Raw genomic sequence first — 21,602 nt, forward strand, 5'->3', positions numbered from 1 at the left:
GATATTCAGTGCTCGTTTCTTCCTTGGAGGGAACCACAGGGCCAGTGCATTAAAGAGGCCATTCACAACACCTAGTGACTGGTGTAGCAGCATCTAATGGCAGGGTGACAGGCAGAGGACAGAGGGGCCTCATTCAGGCTTCCTGTGAAGCAGAAACTTGTGATGGGTTTGAAGAGGGGGGTGGTGGCATGTTCTTTTCTCCTTTACATGTGCCTGGCATGTACATGGGCCAGGAGATGAAAATGAGCCAGAGTTTAATATTTGACGTGTGTATTCCCCGAGCTTGCCATGGTTTGTAAGCATGCGTAAACGTGCTTAAAGGAGTGTTGAGGGTGATGAGGAAGGTTCACCTCGTTGCAGGAAGAAACAGGGCACCTCTTGTTCGAGAACCCAGGCCAGAGTGGATGATGGTGATGTGGGAGGGAATCTGGGGACAGAATTGATGGAGTGGGGCATAAAATGAGGAATATGGGGCTGGTTTGGAAGGCGGGCTGTCCTGGAGACACAGTTTTTCTCATGTAAATGGCCTTATATAATTTTTATGTGTCTGTGAAAGTGTGCACTTCTGTTACATTTACACAAATATTTGTTAAATGCGTTTGTTTTTATAAGCACAGTTGTCATTTGAAGGAGCCAGTGTCTCATGAAAAGCTGATATTAGATCTCATATTCTTGAATAAGATCTTAGTGGGAGACCATGTGTGAACAGAGTCTAAAACCCTTCAGTTTGAGGGACTGAACAGAGCTAGGTTGTGTCTTCTGATGGGTGACATTCTGTGGAGGTCCCTGGTGCATTGGTGAGCTGTGTCGTGAAAAATAGAACATCTGATTCCATAAAGGAGGATCTTAGATTGACCTGGCTTAATTAATTTTTTGCTATTTCTGTACCTTGTCTCAGAATCTATGGCTAGGAAGTTTTGGCTAGGCTATATATTTCCTCAATTGGGGGGAAAATGGGAGCAAAAAGAGATTTAGCATTTATGTATTTTTAAACCTTAAGCATGCCTTGATTAAGCTATCAGTCTTTTAAATAGATGTATTTTTTTAAATTGTATTTTTCTGTGAACTGCCAGGGACAAGAAAAGCTATTCTGCTAGTTGGCCGTATTGCTTTCTTTTGTCTGTATATAGGCATAATTAGCAGTTCCTTCGGATAGAATTCTGAACTTAAATGCTAGTATTGCAGATATTAATGAAGGCAGAGTTTGTGGGACAGGGATCTGTTGGTTGACGTGGGTCTGGTGAGGTTTGGCTGAGTACACTGGGCCAGCCCCAGAGCCTCATGTTCCCCACCAGCTTGTTGGCTTTGTGGTTCTGTTACTTTTTTCTTACTTACCTTTGCCTTTACTACTTCTCCACGTTTTTGCGCAGCTTGCTCACTTCCGACAGAGAAAAACAAAAGGTGACTGTGCGCATCCGAAGAAAAAGACGGCGAAGAGGAAGGGCCCGGCTGTCGATGCGCCTGTCCAGGAGGAGAGCCCGGTAGCCACCGAGGATGGTGGACTCCTGGGAAGAGGGGGCGTTTGCAAAGACGAGTCATGCAGTGACACCCCTGATGGGGCAGGAGCAGCGCAGGTGGGTTTCCTCAGCACTGTGGTTTAACGTTTTGCTTATCTTCTTCTTGTTGCTGGCTATCAAAGGTGGGGAAAGAGAGCTTCACTTTACAAAAAGGGAATGTATTTTTATGTTTTCATCCCTACTAAATGTCTTATCTTCTATGATTTTGGATTGACTGAAGACAAGTGTCAGTATAGGTTCTTGCTTTGGTAACGGAAATTTTATCAGTGTGAGTTCCTTGGCTGTGGCTGTGTCAGCCCCTGTCACAGGCTTTTCTTTGGACACTTAAACCATAATAGTCCTTCACCTACTTATCGTCCTTGGTTTTTTACCTTCTTTCTGAACACTGGGATGAAGAGGGAATGGGTGAAGGTGTTGCACAAATGGTGTCTTGCTGGACGAGGCACCACCATCCTCTGCTTGAGGCCCTGTGAACTGCAGGGCGGGTGCGGCTGACTGGTGGATGCAGGGCCTGCGTGGCCTGCCGATCCCCTGTAGGTGGGCTTTCACTGTGGCTTCTTACGTGCATTATTGAGGGCCCTTGAATTGTGATTATTCCTTGTTGGGTGCGACAGAGCAGATGCAGGTTTAGGTGTTCGCTAGAATGAGCTGGAATACTGGTGACCCTGGGCAGAATTTGACAAAAAATCATTATGTGCCTGGCCTACTTTCTTGGAAAAGTGGCATCTTTGCCAGTATGTAGCTGTACTCCCTCGTCTGGGAGGCAGCTGGCCAGCAGGCTGGGGGCCCAGCCTTTGGGCCAGCCTGACCCTCCACTGCAGGCCTGAGGTTCATCCTCTGTGCTTGTCCTGGGTTAGGGCAGCAGTTCTCAGCAGCCTTGTCTCCATCACAGCTGTGCAAGTGAACGGAAGCTATAGTGAGGGTCCTGGGAGTTGACGTCCAGTGGCTGTTCTCTGTATGTTTTCTCCTAGCCTCCTTGAGGAGAAAAGCTCATAATTTATAATTAATATTTATTTTATTTTTACTTTCAAGTCAGAGAAGTGTTTTTATTTTAAATTAAATGTCCTACATATTTTAGCTTTTCATTTTGAAATAATGTTCAGCTTAACAAAAAATTTGCAAAAATTACCACAGGGTTCGTGGATACCTTTCACTTAGTTTCCTGAAATGTTAACATCTTGTGTTATCGGTATGATTATCACAATCAGTTTCAATTCACACTGAAACAATACTATGAGCTAATTGATAGAGCTTACTCAAATTTCTCCCACTGTCCCACTACTGTCCTTTTTCTGGTCCAGGATTATGTGCTGTATCTCAGTGTCCTGCCGTCTAAGTCTACTCCAGTCTGAGACAGTTTCTCAGTCTTACCTTGTCTTTTATAAGTTGGACGTCTTTGAAGAGTCCTTGGTGGATATTCTTTTTTTTTAAGATTTTATTTTTATTTGAGAGAGAGAAGGCGTGTGCACAAGCCGGGGTGGGGGGTGGGGAGGGGGAGGGAGAAGCAAGCTCCCCGCTGAGCAGGGCTCCTGACGCAGGGCTCGATCCCAGGACCCTGGGATCATGACCTGAGCCGAAGGCAGATGCTTAACCGACTGAGCCACCCAGGTACCCCCTTGCTAGTTATTTTGTGGAATGCCTGTCAGTTTGGATTTGTTTGATGTTTACTCCTGATTAAAATCAGGTTTGAATTTTGGCGAGAACATGGTAGAAGTGATGATATTCCCTGCTCAGTGCACCTGGTATTGATACTTGATAGTCTCACTACTACTGGTAATGTCAACTTTGATCACTTAGTTACTGTGGGACCTGCCAGATATCTCTGGATAGAAAAGTTACTGTTTTTAACTTTGTAGTTAGTAAGTGTATTGTGTGGAGATAGAGACCCTGCAAAGTTCTATTTCTCATGCTTTCCTCCACTAATTTTACCTTTCACTGATGATTCTTGCTTGCAACAATTATTATGGTGGTGTTTGCCAAACGATTTTTGTTTCTAGCATTCTTTTTTTTTTTTTTTTTAAAGATTTTATTTATTTGAGAGAGAGAGTGAGAGATCATGAGCGCGCACACGAGTTGGGAATGGGCAGAGGGAGAGGGAGAAGCAGGCTCCCCGCTAAACAGGGAGCCCGATGCGGGATTGGATCCCCGGACCCTGGGCTCATGACCTGAGCCGAAGGCAGATGCTTAACCAACTGAGCCACCCAGGCGCCCTGTTTCTATCATTCTGTCTCCGTATATTAAATGACATTCTGCTGTAAGGAGGAACTGTCACTTCCCTCCAGTGTATTTATGTGTGCAATTGTTTATACCAGTATGGACTTAGGGATTTTTCTTTTTCTTTTTTTCCTTTTTTAAGTAAACTTTACACCCAACATGGGGCTCAAACTCATGACCCCGCGATCAAGAGTTGCATGCTGTACTGACTGAGCCAGCCAGGCATACCTCGGTTTTTATTCTGTGGGTTTTAACCCATCATGTCAACCATATCAGTGTTTATTTTGTTGCTGAAATACATAGATTTGGCCATTGGGAGTGCCTTTGAATTGGCATCTGCCCTTCCAACATGTCCTCATTGTGTCTGGCACCTTAATTCCTTACATTTTGGCACCAAGATTTTCCAAGTTTATTTTGTCCTTTTCCTGTTATCAGCCCATTCTTCAAGCTCTGGTTTCTTTTAGTGGAGAATGGTATTTAGAAACCAATATCTGGGTGAGAGGTGTGCTTATTGCTACTGGGGTATCTTTGCTTCTAGGCTGTTTCAACAGAGCTAGGTCTCTCTGTTTCTTTGTCAGCCTGTGTGTATAATAAAAACCATGAGTTCACACTAGTATCTTCAGTTTCCATCCAACATCATAGGAATCATTCTAGCTCCCCCCTCTCCTTAATCTTAATTCCTTTAACCAATAGTGAGAAACCTGCCTCCCTTATCTACAATATATTTACTTATTTCCTCAGTCTTAAAATATATACAAATTAGGGCGCCTGGGTGGCTCAGTCGTTAAGCGTCTGCCTTCGGCTCAGGTCATGATCCCAGGGTCCTGGGATCCAACCCCACATCGGGGTTCCCTGCTCGGCAAGAAGCCTGCTTCTCCCTCTCCCATTTCCCCTGCTTGTGCTCCTGCTCTCGCTATCTCTCTGTCAAATAAATAAATAAAATCTTTAAAAAAAAAAATATATATATATACACAAATTAGTTTCAGAATTGCTAATCCTCACTCCTGTGAAAAACAAATTTACTAACTAGAATATTTGCATATATAGTTGGCCCTTCAACAACAAGGGGGTTGGGGCATTGACCTCCCTGTGCTGTTGAAAAGAGGTCTATAACTTTTGACTTCCCAAAACGTAACTGCTGTTAGCCTACTGTTGACTGGAAGCCTTACCAGCAAAATGATGTAACAGTTGATTAACACATATTTTGTGTGTTTTCTGTATCACATACAGTATTCTTTTTTTTTTTAAAGATTTTATTTATTTATTTGAGAGAGGGAGAGCCCGAGCATGAGTTGGGGGGAGGGACAGAGGGAGAGGGAGAAGTAGGCTCCCTGCTGAGCAGGGAGCCCGATGGAAGGCTCGATCCCAGGACCCTGAAATCATGACCTGAGCCGAAGGCAGACGCTTCACCAACTGAGCCACCCAGGCACTCCTACAGTATTCTTAATATAAAGCAAGCTAGTGAAAAGAAAATGTTACTGAAGTCATAAGGAAGAGAAGATACGTTTACAGTACTGTACTGTGTTTGTTGAAAAAAGTCTGTAAGTGGACCCCTGTTGTTCAAGGGTCAGCTCTAGTTCTTTTTGGCTTTAGCATCCCAAAGTTTGTTGTGTAGTGTTCCAAAGTTGTTTAGTTTTTTTATTCTTTACTTCTTTGTTATAGTTATTTTATTCATTTGTAATGCAGTTAGTTTTATTTGTTTTATTGTTTGTATTCTATTTTGGTTCTTCTCACATCCAGTTTGATTTAATTCAATTATTTTTTGAGTAAGTGAAACATTAATTACCAAGATTGCAAAGATCAGAGCTGTACTCAGTGTCATTTCTTCCTCTTCCCTACTACCCCATTCCTGTCTAGGAGCGGTATGGTTGGATCCTATGGTAGGTGTGTATTTAACCTTTTAAAAATCTGCCAGAAATGGTCCTCCAAACTGGTTGTGTCATTTTGCATTCCCATCAGCAATTCAAATTCAGAAATGCAAAGGAATGAGCATTCAAGACGTATAAAGACGTGGAGGGGCCTTAATGCACCTGGCTGAGTTGGAAGGGGCCAGTGTGACAGGCTGTACTCCGTGTGATTCTCTCTGCAGAGCACTCTGGCGAAGGTAAAGCTGCGGAGGTGGTAAACAGAGGAGCAGTTGGGGGGAGAGCTGGATCAGTGAAGCAGAGATCTTCTAGGGAAACTATGCTGTGTGATTGTGTAATTTTTAAAACCTCATATTGAAATATGTTTGTATGCAAATTGAAGGAACCATTTAGGAGATTGAGGGACCGCAGGATGGAGTGCAGACTGTGACAGAAAGCCACACCAGGATGACCGGTGTTCAAAACAGCCTCACTTCAGGGGGTGAGGGAAAGGTGCCGACCTGAGTCTCTTCGGGAGTGAGTGGAGTTTGGAGGACTGAAGGCATAAGGAGCCGTGCATAAGCAGTGGCTCTGGTTGGTAAAGTTGTTTCCCAGGAGAATAAGGGTGAAGGGTTCTGGTACTGTGTACCTGTATGCTGGAATTGGGCAGCCAAGAAAGGACGGCTGGGGCAGGAGCGAGGTGTCCCGTTGTCTCCTGACAAGCTCACGTAGCTCTGCTGCAGTTGACCTTTGGGTTGAAATGAAGTGAGGGCCCTTGGGGTCTGGGCTGTATGCGGAAGGCAGTGGAGAGGTCAACTGGAAGAAAAGGGTGGGGAGATTGGAAGGCTGTGTGTGAGTCACTTGAGCTGTCAGAGCACCGCAGATGTTGATTCTCCGTTCTAGAGGCTGGATGTCCAAGATCAAGTGTTGTCAGGGTTGGGTTCTGGTGAGGCTGCTCAGTGTGTCCTCACATGGTCTCTCCTCTGTGTGGGGGACAATAGTCCTATTGGATTAGAGTCCCATCCTTTTATCTCCTTAAAAGCCGTTTCCAAATAGAGTCATGATGGGGGTTAGGGCTTCCACCTAAGAATTTTGGGGGATACACTTAAGTCCATAACATTCTACCCTCTGGTCCCCCAAATTCATCTTTCTTGCATGTAAAATACATTCACCCCATCCCAGTGGCCCAGAGATCTTAACTCTTTCAAGCATGTATTCCAAGTCCCAAGTCTCATCTAGAAATCAGGTATGGGTAAGACCTGAGGTGGGATTCCTTCTGAGGCGGAATTGCTCTCCGGCTGTGAGGCTGTGAAACCAACGTTATGTGCTTCCCAAATATAGTGGTGGGACAGGCATGGGATAGACCACCCTACTCCAAAAGGGTAATGGGTCCCCAGCAAGTCCAAAACCTAGTTCGCAAATTCTGTTGGACTTTTTTTTTTTTTTAAAGGTTTTATTTATTTATTTGAGAGAGAGAGAACGCGCACGTGCACATGCATGAGCAGGGAGTAGGGGCAAAGGGAGAAGCAGACTCCCCGCTGAGCAGGAAGCCCAATGCAGGGGCTCAATCCCGGAGTCCTGGGATCACGACGTGAGCCAAAGGCAGATGCTTAACTGACTGAACCACCCAGGTGCCCCTCTGTTGGATCTTAAGGCTTAAACACTGCTTGAAGTAGAAAATTACTACTTGTAGTAACAGTTATAAGTAGAAAGCCAAAATACTATGCCATGGTCACTGTATGAAAGCAGATCCCTGGCCACACCTCCCTCCCTGTCCACAAGGGTGAGGACAGAAACACTTCTGCACCACTGTCCCCCCAAGCCCCTAAAATGGCTGAGATAACTCAGAATTAACTCAACTTCCCTTCCCTACACAGCGAAAACCAGGTCACAGCCATCAGTGTCTCCTCCAAAAGCGGCGTGAAGAGGACCACGTCCTTGAGAGGCGTGGTCTGGAGGTGGAGGAGCTTCAGGCCCAGCTGCTCTGTGTCCTGGCATCCCTGCCAGCAGGGTCACTGTTCATCTGTTGACGTCTTGCTTCCTTCAAAGGAAATGTCACATGCACTGTAATGTTCAAAGGCTAGGCGTTACCTCTTAGTCATGGATTCAGGCTAGGCAATACCTCCTAGTCGTGGATCCAGGCTAGGCGATACCTCCTAGTTGTGGATTCAGGCTAGGCGATACCTCCTAGTCATAGATACAGGCTAGGCGATACCTCCTAGTCGTGGATCCAGGTTAGGCGATACCTCCTAGTCGTAGATACAGGCTAGGCGATACCTCCTAGTTGTGGATCCAGGCTAGGCGTTACCTCCTACATCGTGGATCCAGGCTAGGCATTACCTCCTACGTTGTGGATCCAGGCTAGGCGATACCTTCTACGTCGTGGATCCAGGCTAGGCGTTACCTGCTAGTCGTGGATCGAGGCTAGGCGATACCTTCTATGTCGTGGATCCAGGCTAGGCGTTACCTCCTACGTTGTGGATCCAGGCTAGTCATCACCTCCTAAGTCGTGGATCCAGGCTAGGTGATACCTTCTACGTCGAGGATCCAGGCTAGGCGTTACCTCCTAAGTCGTGGATCCGGGCTAGGCGTTACCTCCTGGTCGTGGATCCAGGCTAGGCGTTACCTCTTAGTCATGGATCCAGGCTAGGCGTTACCTCTTAGTCATGGATCCAGGCTAGGCGTTACCTCCTAAGTCGTGGATCCAGGCTAGGCGATACCTGCTACTCGTGGATCCAGGCTAGGCGTTACCTCCTACGTTGTGGATCCAGGCTAGGCGTTACCTACTAGTCGTGGATCCAGGCTAGGCGATACCTTCTACGTTGTGGATCCGGGCTAGGCGATACCTCCTGGTCATGGATCCAGGCTAGGCGTTACCTCCTGGTCGTGGATCTGGGCTAGGCGATACCTCCTGGTCGTGGATCCAGGCTAGGCGTTACCTCTTAAGTCGTGGATCCAGGCTAGGTGATACCTTCTATGTCGAGGATCCAGGCTAGGTGTTACCTCCTCAGTCGTGGATCCAGGCTAGGCATTACCTTCTCAGTCATGGATCCAGGCTAGGTGTTACCTCCTCAGTCGTGGATCCAGGCTAGGCATTACCTTCTCAGTCATGGATCCAGGCTAGGCGTTACCTACTAGTCGTGGATCCAGGCTAGGCGATACCTTCTACGTTGTGGATCCGGGCTAGGCGATACCTCCTGGTCATGGATCCAGGCTAGGCGTTACCTCTTAGTCATGGATCCAGGCTAGGCATTACCTCTTAAGTCGTGGATCCAGGCTAGGTGATACCTTCTATGTCGAGGATCCAGGCTAGGTGTTACCTCCTCAGTCGTGGATCCAGGCTAGGCATTACCTTCTCAGTCATGGATCCAGGCTAGGTGTTACCTCCTAGTCGTGGATTCATTTTGATGCGTCTGAGCTGTTACCTCCCCCACCTCTCGCTGGGGTGTGACTGGCCTGTGGGAAGGCCTGGGGCGGGGTCAGTGTCGGGAGTGGTGGGCCAGAAGAGCAGGCATGGCTGTGCTGGCGGGCGTCCTCCGGCTCCTGTGTGCAGAAGGAGTTCAGTTGCCCGGGGTGGGGTTGTCGTTTCCTGGGCAGTCCTGCCCATGCCCCCTGTGCTCCTGGGGTGACTGTGACTCCTGGTGAGGGGTCCTGCCACCCGAGACCTTTGCCTGTAGCTTCATGCCACTTTTGGAGGAGACACTGATGGCTGTGACCTGGTTTTCGCTGTGTAGGGAAGGGAAGTTGAGTTAATTCTGAGTTATCTCAGCCATTTTAGGGGCTTGGGGGGACAGTGGTGCAGAAGTGTTTCTGTCCTCACCCTTGTGGACAGGGAGGGAGGTGTGGCCAGGGATCTGCTTTCATACAGTGACCATGGCATAGCATTTTGGTTTTTTACTTATAACTGTTACTACAAGTAGTAATTTTCTACTTCAAGCAGTATTTTAAACCCAGAAGCTGATGAAATATGTGGGCTCTTTCTCTAGAAAGACGTGCATGCTCATTCAATCAAGATTTTGCTTACAGGGGCGCCTGGGTGGTTCAGTGGGATAAGAGTCTGCATCTCGATCTCAGCTCAGGTCTTGATCTCAGTATTGTGAGTTCAAGTCCTGTGTTGGGCTCCATGCTGGGTGTGGAGCCTACTTAAATTTTTTTTTTTTTTGCTTACCACATGTGTTGTCTGTGAATGCCAGCAAGGATCCTGCACTAACTTTCCGTGTGAGGGCTTCCCCTGCCCAGCAGTTCTGCTTATCTGACCTTCCCGGCTGTAGAATTCTTCTGCAGTCTTGGTGGCTACAGACGACGGAGGGAGACACTCCTCTTTGTGTCTGCTGGCTCTTAAAATGGTGGGCAGTGGTCAGGCATCTGACAAAGGTTTTTTTTCAGAGTTGTTACTTTAATGAGCTAATGGTAATCATAAGCTAAAAATGTAATCATCAGATGTTATCCCTACCCGTTCTCAGACGTCTGTTCTTACGGTTTCCAGAAGCCTGAAGTTCCACAAGGGCATTTAATTCCCTTGATCTGTACACTACCCCTCCCCGCCCCCGACTTAACTTTGTAATGTAGTTGTTAAAGTAATCTGTTGTTCATCTTGAAGAATTGACCATATTTTGGATTTTGTTGTTTGCATCCCTGTGGGTTGTTGGAAAGGGTCCTCTGGCACCCTGTATCTCTGGTGTATAGTTTCTATAAACTGGTACTTCAGTCTAGATTGGAGGCTTGATCGGATTATGGTAGTTGGGTTTTTTTTAATTAATTTTCCTTTCAAAATTTTATTTAAAGTCAATTTAGTTAACATATTGTGTATTACTGGTTTCAGCGGTAGAGATCAGTGACTCATCAGTTGCATACAACACCCGCCGCTCATTCCATCACGTGCCCTCCTTCATGCCCGCCCATCACCCAGTTGCCCGACCCCCTACCCCCATCCCCTCCAGCAACCCTCAGTTTGTTTCCTAGAGTTAGGAGTTATGGTAGTCGTTTAATGGCAAGAATATTTTATAACTGTGCACTTCTGTCAGAAAGCATACAGTGCCTGGTGGTCTCTTGTGGTGTTATGGTTACCAGTGGCTTTAGGCCCAGTCTGCACGCTTGTCCACGTCAAAGGTCCTTGTGAACTTTTTATCTCAGGTTTTGGTAGCCAGTGTGGGTTATTGCCTAGAACTGTTACTTCACCAGTGAGCACAAAATACTAGTATTTCAGTTCTGCCATTCTTTCCTTACTGATTGTCACATTCTATAAGGAGAACTTCCCTTTATCAGTTATTTGGTTACCCCGAGGTCCAGTTTGCATTGGGAAGGCAGGGAAAATGCTTCATTCTTTCCCTTTAGTCACCGGTTTAAAAAAGTTACTCATTTCCCTGGGCTACACTTCTCCAGATGTGACCAGTGAAATGGTTTTCTTGAGCATCACTGTAAATTTGCCTGTTTTCAATGATGTGTCATGAGCACCTCGTGCGTCTGTTACTGTGCTGCTCAGATTTTCCCATCTTTGACCAGGGAGAGCATCCTTAGTTTGACCCTCCACAGTCAGAACTATGAGGGCAGCCTTGTTTTTGGAAAAAAAATGTTGTGGGTCAGCTTGTACATTTCCTGCTCCAGCCATTTCTCCACGACTCCTGGCTCCTCCTAGTGGGAAATAGTATTCAGAAACATGATCTGGACATTAGGGGTTTCATTGTTTCCAGGTCATGTCAGTGAATAGTTAGGGTTTTGTTTTATAGTTTATGAGTTCATACTGACATTTTCAGATTAATAGGTTACGATTCTACTTAAGTTTGAAATTTCTAACATTAAAAACGTATGTTTCTAACATGAACATAATTACCCAGTTGCTTTTCTCTACATATAGTTTTAAAATACCAGCATTATCAATAACCATGTGATTTCTTTGCGTTTTTTGTCCTTTAGGTATTTTCCACAGTGATGTGCAGTCAAATTACTTTCTTTTAAAGTCACTTGAAATAGTTTTGCTTTATGTGATTAAGCTGGGAACTTAATATATTTATATTCATTTGTTTTATTTTCTCTTCATGTTTTAGGGATTTTTTTTCATTTGTTTTAGCTTTACAATTGTGTAAAACATCAATGCGGTTCCAAAATTAAATCTATAAAGTCAAAGTATATTTAGATGATTTGACTAATATATGCCTGTTCCTTACATACTATTTCTTTCCTTGTTTTCTAGGTAACTATTTAGTTGCTTGCTTATTGTTACATTTCTAAAAATAGAAGCAAATATGTACATATATTCCTCACCATCTATTTCTTTAGTGGCGGGATACTTTACATACTTTTCTGTATCTTGCTTTTTTCACTTACAGTATCCTGGCAATCACATCACAGCAGTTTAAGCATCCGACTCTTGATCTTAGCTCAGGTATGGAAGATAGGGTCGTGAGTTCAAGTCCCACATTGGACTCCATGTTGGCTCTGGAGCCTCCTTAAACACAAATAAACAAATAGTTCATTATCTAAGAAAAATGGGAAGTAGTTTTTTATGATTACCAACATATTTGCCAATTCCAGGGCTTTTGTTTGTTGGTGTTGACCCCATTTTTCATCATGTATCATTTTTCCTTCAGCCTGAAGAACTTCCTTTCAACAGTTTTTTTGGTAGTGCAGGTCTGCTGATGAATTTTCTTGGTTTTTGTTGTTGTTTGTCTGAACATGACTTTGTTTTGACTTTATATTTGAAAGAAATTTTTACTGGATGTAGAATTTGAAGTTGATAGTTTTGTTTTTGCAGTACATTTACCTTGTGGTCCCATGGTCTTTGGGCCTACATAATTTCTGAAGATACCTGCTGTCATTCTTCATTCCTTTTTCTGCAGAGTCTTTTCTTTCTTTTTTTGGGGTACTTTTATTTATTTTTTTATTTTTTAAAGATTTTATTTATTTGACAGCAAGAGAGGGAACACAAGCAGGGGGAGTGGGAGAGGGAAAAGCAGACTTCCCATGGAGCAGGGAGCCCAATGCAGGGCTCGATCCCAGGAGCCTGGGATCGTGATCTGAGCTGAAGGCAGATGCCTAATGACTGAGCCACCCAGGTGCCCCGTACCTGGTGGTCTTTTGTATATCTTCAGAGAAATGTCTCTTGAGGTCCTTTACTCATTTTTTAATTTTTTAAAAAGATTTTATTTATTTATTTGTCAGAGTGAGCAAGCTCAAGCAGGGGCAGCTGCAGGCAGAAGGAGAAGTAGGCTCCCCACAGAGCAGGGAGCCCGATGCGGGGCTCGATCCCAGGACCCTGGGATCATGACCCGAGCCGAAGGCAGACGCTTAACGACTGAGCCACCCAGGCACCCGTTTTGGGGGTACTTTTAAAAACTTTTGTTTTTATTTCTAGTTTCCAACTGTTTCATTATGATGAGCCTAGGGAGGTTTCCTTTGTGTTTATACTGCTTGGGATTTGTTGACCTTAATGGAACTTTGGAATTTGGAAAATTTTTGGCCATTTCTTCAAATACTCTTTCTGTTTCCTCCCATCCCTCTCCCTCTGTGACCTCGAATTTATATACTGCAAGTTGTTTAGTGTTATCCTGTGGGTCGTTTAGACTTTGCTTTATTTACTTATTAAATTTTTTTTTCCAGTCTGTGTCTCTCTGTGCTTCTTTTTAGATAAGCTTCTATTGCTCTGTCTTCAAGTAACTGATCTTTTCTTTGGCAATATCTACTCTGTTAATCCGTTTCAGGTATTTTTATTATTTTTCACTCCTCATCGTGTTCATGTTTTCCTTTAAATACTGGTTATCAATGTAATAGCTATTTTAATGTCCTTGTCTGCTAATTCTATCATCTCTGTCATTTTTGGATATATTTCCATTGGACTGATTTTTCTTTTAGTTATGGGTCACATTTCCCACCTTTTGGCATGTTTAAAAATTTTTGATTGGATGTCAAGCATTGTCAGTGTTGACATTGTTGAGTGTCTGGACTTTGCTGGTTTAGCTTTGTTTTGGTAAGCATTTGACTTTTGAAAAAAATTTTTTTTCATTGTTGATTTGCAGGAATTCTTTTTTTTTTTTTTAAGATTTGTTTATTTGAGGTGGGGAGGGGTAGGAGAGGGGCAGGGGGAGAGGAAGAGGGAGTCTTAAGCAGACTCCGTGTGGTGAGGAGCCAGTCGCATGGCTTGATCTCATGACCCTGAGATCACGACCTGAGCTGAAACCAAGGGTTGGACACTTAACTGTGCCATTCAGGTGCCCTGATTTGTAGGAATTCTTAATATTCTTCATATCTGTCATATGTTAGATATATGTACTGTGAATATTTTTCCTCAGTCTTGCTTGCTTTGATGAAGTTGAATTTATCAGTTTTTCCTGTGGTTAGTACTTTTTATGTCCTGTCAAAAAAATTTCTCCTAGCCCTGAGATTGTGAAGTTATTTTTCTATGTCTTTTGAAAAGTTTATGGTTCTGCTTTCTATGTTTAAATCTATGATTCATCTCAAGTTACTTTTTGTGTATTGAGTACCTTGACTTTTATTTTCCTGATTTTTGAATTTTTTTTTTTGAAGTTTTGTCTATTTAAGTAATCTCTGTACCCAGTGTGGGGCTTGAACTCACGACCCCAAGATGAAGAGTTGTATGCCTTACCAACTGAGCCAGCCAGGTACCCCTGATTTTTGAACTTTAATAAATGAAATAATGAATATGCATGTCTTGAGTCTAGATCTTTTTATCCAGTGTCTTGTTTATGAGGTTCATCCATATTAAGAGCTGTAGTTTGTTCATCTTTGTTGTTGTATAGTATTTCACTGTATGGATGTACTTCCATCCGTTTGCTCCACTGTTATTTGGCATTTGCTGTGTACATTCTTATACAAGTCTCTTGGTGTACATGTATACATGTTTTCATTGAGGCTATAGATAATTATTGGATCATTACACATGTATGTGTTCAACATGTGTATGTTGAACTATGTAAAACAGTTGTTTGGTTTATATTTTTAGTAGTGACATGTAAGTTTTACTTGTCCCATAACATCTGCAATTGGTATTGACAGTCGTTTTTGTTTTGTTTTGTTTTTCCTCTACATTAACAGTTTGGTGGAGTGGAGTGTTTGTTTTTTAAGATTTTATTTATTTGAGAGAACAAGCAAGCGAGTTGGGGGAGGATCATGCGGAGAGGGACAAGCAGACTCAGTGCAGAGCATGGAGCCTGACACGGGGCTTGACGTCATGACCCTCACGTCACAACCTGAGCCGAAATCAAGAGTTGGAGGCTTAACTGACTGAGCCACCTAGGCGCCCCAAGTGAAGTGTATTTTAGTGTCCTGCAAGACTGGTCAGACGTTCCAAGAGATTAGTATGATTCATTAACAGAGAAGAGTCATATAATCATCTCAGTTGCTTCAGAAAGAGCCTATGTTTTTATGGTATTGTGACCTGTACCTTTCCCTCCTTGTCAGTGCTGGCCTTATCTGATGAGCCAAGAGGTCTGTGGATGAGCCGTGTGGGATGGTGAAGACTGGGGACCGAGGTTTTATTTGTGGGAAGGCTTTTAATTACGGACTCCATTTATTTGATAGTTATCAGACTATTCACTAATGTTTTCCTCAGAATTTGTGTTTTCATCAGAACTTCCAGTTTTTGTCATTAATTTTTTCATAGGAATATTCTTTTTAGTGGCCGTGGCATCGATATTGTTGACCCTTTTCATTTTTTAAAGGTGAGTATTTGTGCCTTTATTAGTCTCGCCAGAAGTTAATCCTTATTATTCTTACAAAAAATTAACTATAGGGGCGCCTGGGTGGCTTAGTCAGTTGAGAGTCTGACTCTTGGTTTCAGCTCAGGTTATGATCCCATGAGTCATGGGATCGAGCCCTATGTGTGTGTGCTCGCTTGCTCTCAAATAAGTAAATCTTTAAAAAATTACGTATAGCCTTTATTCTTTTATATACCATATTTATATTTGTTTAGTTTTTGCTCTTACTGTATGTAGTTTCTTATTTTAAATTATGTTTGGTTATAATTTTATTGTTTTTCTAGCTTCTTGAGATAGATACACACATCATTGATACCCAGGCTTTAAAATACATATGCGGTCAAGCTTACTGGTTTTTCTCTGTGTGTGACTTTACCTTCATTCACAATTTTTCAAATTTCTATTATTTTTCAGGACAAGTTATTTTTAATTACACGCTTATTTTAAAATTTTTATGTGAATAGGTAAAGTAGCATGTTAGGAGTGTGCCTGGCTGGCTCAGTTGGTAGGGCATGCAACTCGATCTTGGGGTTTTAAGTTCAAGCCCCACATTGGGTATAGAGATGACTTAAAAATAAATCTTGGGCACCTGGGTGACCCAGTCAGTTAAGTGTCTGACTTTGGCTCAGGTCGTGATCTCAGGGTCTTGAGATCAAGCCCCACATCGGGCTCCCTGCTCAGTGGGAAGTCTGCTTCTCCCTCTCCCACTGCCTGCCATTCCCCCTGCTTGTGCTCTCTCTCTCTCTGTCAAATAAGTAAATAAAATCTTTAAAAGAAAAATAAAATAGTCTTTGAAAAAAGCATGTGTAGGATGGAGTCATCATTATCTTCCTCCTGTATGCTGAGTTATGCATTAGATTTCTTGATGAGGCCACTTTATAATTATGCATATGGCCTTGGTGCTGTAAGAAGCAGATATTTTGGCTTTCTTGTCATACAGTTGTACATCATGAGTTCAATCAGAAAAGCAAAGTTTTTTTATATTCATTGTAAGATAATGATAGTTCTTGAGGATTTACTGTGTCTCTAATCTAATTGTGGGCACTAAGACAGGAATAATTTTGTATTTAGAAGAATGATCTTCTGGAAAGTAAACTTCCAGGAAAGATTCACTCTTACAAGCCCAGCGCAGACCGCCATCTTCCCTGCGTGTCTGTTGGTGCCCCTGTAGAACCTTCATGTCAGAGCTGGTCTCTGAACATGACTAAAGGTGTCTTTGTTGTACTTGGCCCATATGGAGCTTTTTAGAAGTTTCACTTCTACGGGCGTTTAATGAGCTTATTGAATAGCATAAGATGAGATGAATGTGGGTGTGTGAGAAATAGTAACGTTTTCCAACATATAATAAATTTCTTAGTTTGGTTTATTTTTTTTTTTTTTAAGATTTTATTTATTTATTTGACAGAGAGAGACACAGCGAGAACAGGAACACAAGCAGAGGGAGTGGGAGAGGGAGAGGCAGGCTTCCTGCGGAGCGGGGAGCCCGATGCGGAGCTGGATCCCAGGACCCTTGGATCATGACCTGAGCCGAAGGCAGACGCTTAATGAATGAGCCACCCAGGCGCCCCTCTTAGTTTGGTTTTAAAAGTATACTTTATGTGAGACACTTGTGACTTTAATGCTCTTTAGACCTAGGAAAATAACTGGAAAACAGCCCAGGAGGAACAGTGCCTGAAGTGGAAAAAGCCCAGTTGGCACTTGGTTGTTTCCCTTGTGGTCTCCTCTGCTGAGGCAGTCCCAAGATGATAACCTAGGCAGGGCCACCCTCTAGTGGGGGGTGGGCTTGTTGTGTAAGGAAACCTGCTAAGCTGGGTGAAATAATTCTGTCAGTTAACTCAGTATCTAAGCTCTTTTTTTTGTTGAGTGTTTTAGTTTTAAGACCAAAAGACTAAAAAAATTGGAAATAGCAGACAGCTGGAAAATGCAGCCTAACATGAAAATTCTTTAATGAAAGTTAATTTGTAGAAGTTTACATATCATAATTTTGATACACTCTTTCAGATAAACATTCTAAATCCTTAGGGTAAAGGAAGTAAATTGCTAATCTGAGCGGAAATGTCGAATTCTAAGAATATATAAATAAAGCATGTTTGTAAGCAACTTTAAGATTTGAGTTTTTTCAGGAGGTTATAAGTAAAGATAGACTTGCAAAAGGACTTACGGTAAATGTTCAGGATCTAGCCATCTTCCCTCACAATTTAAGTGGAGTGCATGATGAAAAGATATTTTAATCACTGCAATAGTCATCTTCATTCTGGCACTTAACTGAGAAATGGCAGAAAGCAGTATTTGATCTTTCAGTTATGTGGGGAACAGAGTAAGTACACGCCATTTCTTGTAAAAGAACCATCCAAAAATTGCTCGGAGGTCAAGAATTTCAGAGGAAAATCACCTTCACAAAAACTTGTATTTGAAGATTTAAAATGTACGGCTGTAGGAGGTTTAGGAAGTTTGTTCCAGAACTCTTCCAACTCCAAGTTGTGTGGATTGCCACCATTTATCATCTGGGTCCAGTGGACCCTCTTTACTTTTTAAGTTTCACAAGTAATTTACAGGAGTAAGAATAAAGCAGTAAAGGGGCTCCTGGGTTGATCCGTCGGTTAAGCATATGACTCTTGATTTTGACTTGGGTCATGATCTCAGCATCATGAGATCAAGCCCCGTATCAGGCTCTGTGCACAGCATGGAGTCTGCTTGTCTCTCTCACTCCCCATTTGCCCCTCCCTTTCTCTCTGTGTCTCTCGATGAATAAATCTTAAAAAAAAAAAAAATGAAGCCGTAAGTTAAAATATTAACAATTTTGACACCTCTTTATATCAAGTAAATTTTGGCACATAAAGATAAAAAATGAAAGAGTATTGATACGCTTTTAGCAAAGTAGGATGGTGGAGGTTCTTGGTGTAAAATACCATGAATTGGAATCCTTCATGTGAGTGACCAACTGGATGAGACTACCATGCTTCCTCTTTCTCTTCAGATATATTGTTTTGTTCACTTACTGATTCCTGATTTTGAGAAAATTGATTATCGTAATCTGAGACTTCATTTTTACTGTCAGTTTTGCTGTCATCCTTGGCCTCAAGTGCTGCCCTCTTTGCATTCATCTTTTAATTCATTTGATGATTGTGAAAGTCTTCACTGTCAGTTTTCTTCTCATTGCCATTTTGGGAGGAAAATGAAAAGTTCTTAATGAATTGTCATGCTGGAGACAGGCTGCAGGGATGGTCTCCAGTGATTAGGAAAACAAAAGGGTGGTAACTTCATTGCACTGCCTCCTGGTCCTTTAGACAGCTCCTTTCTCTTGTTTTCTCAGTATTTTGGCTGTTGTTAGCATAGTTGGGAAAAACTGTTGAGTATGATGAAATAATCCTTAGGATGATGAAGTGGCATCGTGATAGAGGAGAACAAGATTGCTCAGAGCTATCTGGCATCTTAAATATACACAAGGGTCTAGTGGACCCATGTAGTAATTACAAAATAAAATATGTTTTATTCTTTTTTTTAAAGAAGTAAGTAAATTTTTTTCATTGTGCTTTAGAAGACCCATTAAGAGAAAATTTAGGAAGTATTAGTCCTCTCACGTAGTTATAACTGCCTAAAAAAGAAACAATTACAGTTGGGTCCAGCAGACCCTGATACATACGCAGAGTTAAGGTGATGCTGTGGTTAATGACCACAAAGGCATGAGAGAGATTTAGGTGTGGAATGCTGCCTTTGATTTCACATTTCAAACATAGATTATCTTTAGACATCACCCAGCTTCTTTGCAGAGTCATTATTAACTCATTTTGCACAGCAGATTAAAAGCCCAGAATTATTGTGAATTCATGGGCAGAAAAACCATCAGGGATAATTTCATTGGGAAACTTTAAACTCAAGCTTGAGATGATTTCTTTTTCTTTTTTTTTTTTTCTCCAGATTTTATTTATTTGTCAGAGAGAAAGAACGAGAGAGAGAGGGCATGCACACAAGCAGGGGGAGCAGCAGAAGTAGAGGGAGAAGCAGGCTCCCCGCTGAGCAAGGAGCCTGACGCGGAACTCGATCCCAGGACCCCGGGATCATGACCTGAGCAGATGCTTCACTGACTGAACCCCCCAGGCACCCCTGAGATGATTTCTAAAAAGAAACTAAAAATACTGTTTCTACAAATTACTAAGGAAAAAATTTATCTAAAAACGGAAAATCTTGAAGATGAAATATTTGAACTTAAAAGAGCTTAGGAAATATGCATGTGTCTGAAAGGTTAACATTTATTGAGAAACTAAAATTTAGTAATTTAAGTGCCATGCACACAGTGAAATAAGGAAGCAGAATTCATTAACTAGAAGAGCAGCAGGGTGCCTGGGTGGCTCAGGTGGTTAAGTATCCAGCTCTTGGTTTCAGCTCAGGTCATGGGACTGAGCCCCGTGTCAGGTTCTGCACTTAGCATGGAGTCTGCTTGTCCCTCTCCTTCCCCCTCTGCCCTTCCCCACCCCACAAATGAATAAATAAAATCTTAAAAAGTAAAGGGGCAGCAACATCATTAGGAAAATGAGTTGCATAAAAAATGTTTAGAGATTGAGAATTGTTTATGGAGGAAAGTGCATTCTGAACAGGTAGGAATGGAATTGATGTGGGCATTTGGATGTGTGGGCAGGAAGGCCTGAGGTTGCAGCTCTGGATGTTGCTGTAAATGCTCTTCTCTGGCCCTTCCCTTCTTAGTTGGAGGACCTCAGTGGAGAGAGGACAGGGCACTTGGAGCAGCCACAGCAGAAGCTGGATGGCGACCATCTGGAGCAGCCTGGGGTATTCTCTTCCATCTCTCATAGAGGTATTCTTCAGGGTCCTCTGTTAAAGTATGTTTCTTGTCAGAGGATTTCTCCCTGTTGTGGTAGAAATCCAAACCAGAGAGAGGACTCAGTATCTGAAGGACCCTGTCCCTTCAAGAGTAGAAGCTTAGAGCAAGGATAGCTGGGTACAGAGCTTCCCCTGCAGGCCTCACTTCCTTGGTGTTGCCCTTGCACAGAAACTCTTTCTGGGGACCCTTCTGATGGAGCCCAAATCTCCCTTCCTTGGGACTTTTGATCTTTCCTTTCAGATGTTGAAGAGAAGGTTGCCTTTCATGCACTGAGGATAGTGGTCATGTCTGCCTTCCCTCATTGACCCATTCCCCTATTGTTGCAGTGTGTTTCCTGGGCCTGGCCTTCATTTCTCTCATAATCAGTTGTATGTATGTGTCCCAGTTTCTGCCACAGGACTTGGCATGAACTCCACATGTGTTGGATTAATTATTTTTATTAATTTATCTTGTCTTAGCATTTGGAAGGAAATTTATTAGATGCTGAATTGATCGGTTTCCAACTGTTGTGTTAAAATTCTATATTTTAAACATTGGATCCTAGCTGGACTCAGTCCACATTACTTTAGGCAGTGAGCAAGTTTGGTTTTTAATTTGCATTATTGCAGGTGAGATCTAGATCATAGGCAGGGCCTGGAAAAATGGTCTCTGGTGGGGTCCACAAAGCTCACCTTTAAATACATGTTTTTATACTTGTTTTGAACTGTGGCACAAAAACAAAAAATAACCCCTGTGACATACAGCATGTACGTGGAAAAGTAGAAATTACACAAGTGTACACACAGCCTAACAAGTACGCAGTAAATACCACATGATCCTCCTGCAGGTAAGACACAGGAAGTGCCGGACCTGCTACTGTCTTCCCTTAACCCTGAAGTCAACTCCATCCTGATTTCTGTGGCAGTTATGCTTTAGACTTTGTATAAATGGATCAGACATGGTGCTGGTGTTTTTTTTCCTTTCCCTTCCAACATCTTTGCATTCCTTGTGTTTTAGATGTATGTCCTGCTAAACAGTGGGGGGTTGATTTTTAAAAATTATTCTGACAGTCTTTGTCTTTTTAGCGGATAGTATAATTCATTTACGTTTAATGTAATCACCGATGTTGTTTGAGCTTATGTTTCATTTAATTTAGGCTTTCTGTTTGTTTTGTTTCCTTTTTTCTCCTTTTGCAGGGGCAGGGCTTTGGATTATTTTTTATGAGGATTTGTTTTTAATTCTTCCTTTATGCATTTTAAAGTAATATATTCAGTTTCTATTCTTTTAATGGTGAGCTTATTACATGCAACATTTATACTTCTCTATGTCTAAATTTAATCAGTACCTTCAGTCTTCAAAAGTACAGGATCTTAGAATACTTAAATTCCATTTATAAGTCCCTTGGTGTATGTTTCTGTTATTTTTTAATTATAAAATACACTTACCTTAAAATTTACCATCTTAACTATTTTTTTAGAGACTTACTTATTTTAGAGGGCAT

At 42.6% G+C, this 21,602-nt stretch overlaps 1 protein-coding gene across 1 annotated transcript in view; it reads left to right on the forward strand.

Moving 5' to 3' along the window:
* PCNT (pericentrin) overlaps positions 1–21,602 on the forward strand; it is a 121,941-nt gene that overhangs the window by 972 nt on the left and 99,367 nt on the right. The window contains 1 exon segment of the mRNA XM_081821038.1: positions 1,371–1,574. Within this exon segment, the coding sequence (XP_081677164.1) occupies positions 1,371–1,574 (204 nt within the window).

This window comes from Leptonychotes weddellii, chromosome 1, assembly GCF_054177405.1.
Source record: "Leptonychotes weddellii isolate Sample4059 chromosome 1, ASM5417740v2, whole genome shotgun sequence".
In the NCBI taxonomy this organism is placed as follows: domain Eukaryota; kingdom Metazoa; phylum Chordata; class Mammalia; order Carnivora; family Phocidae; genus Leptonychotes; species Leptonychotes weddellii.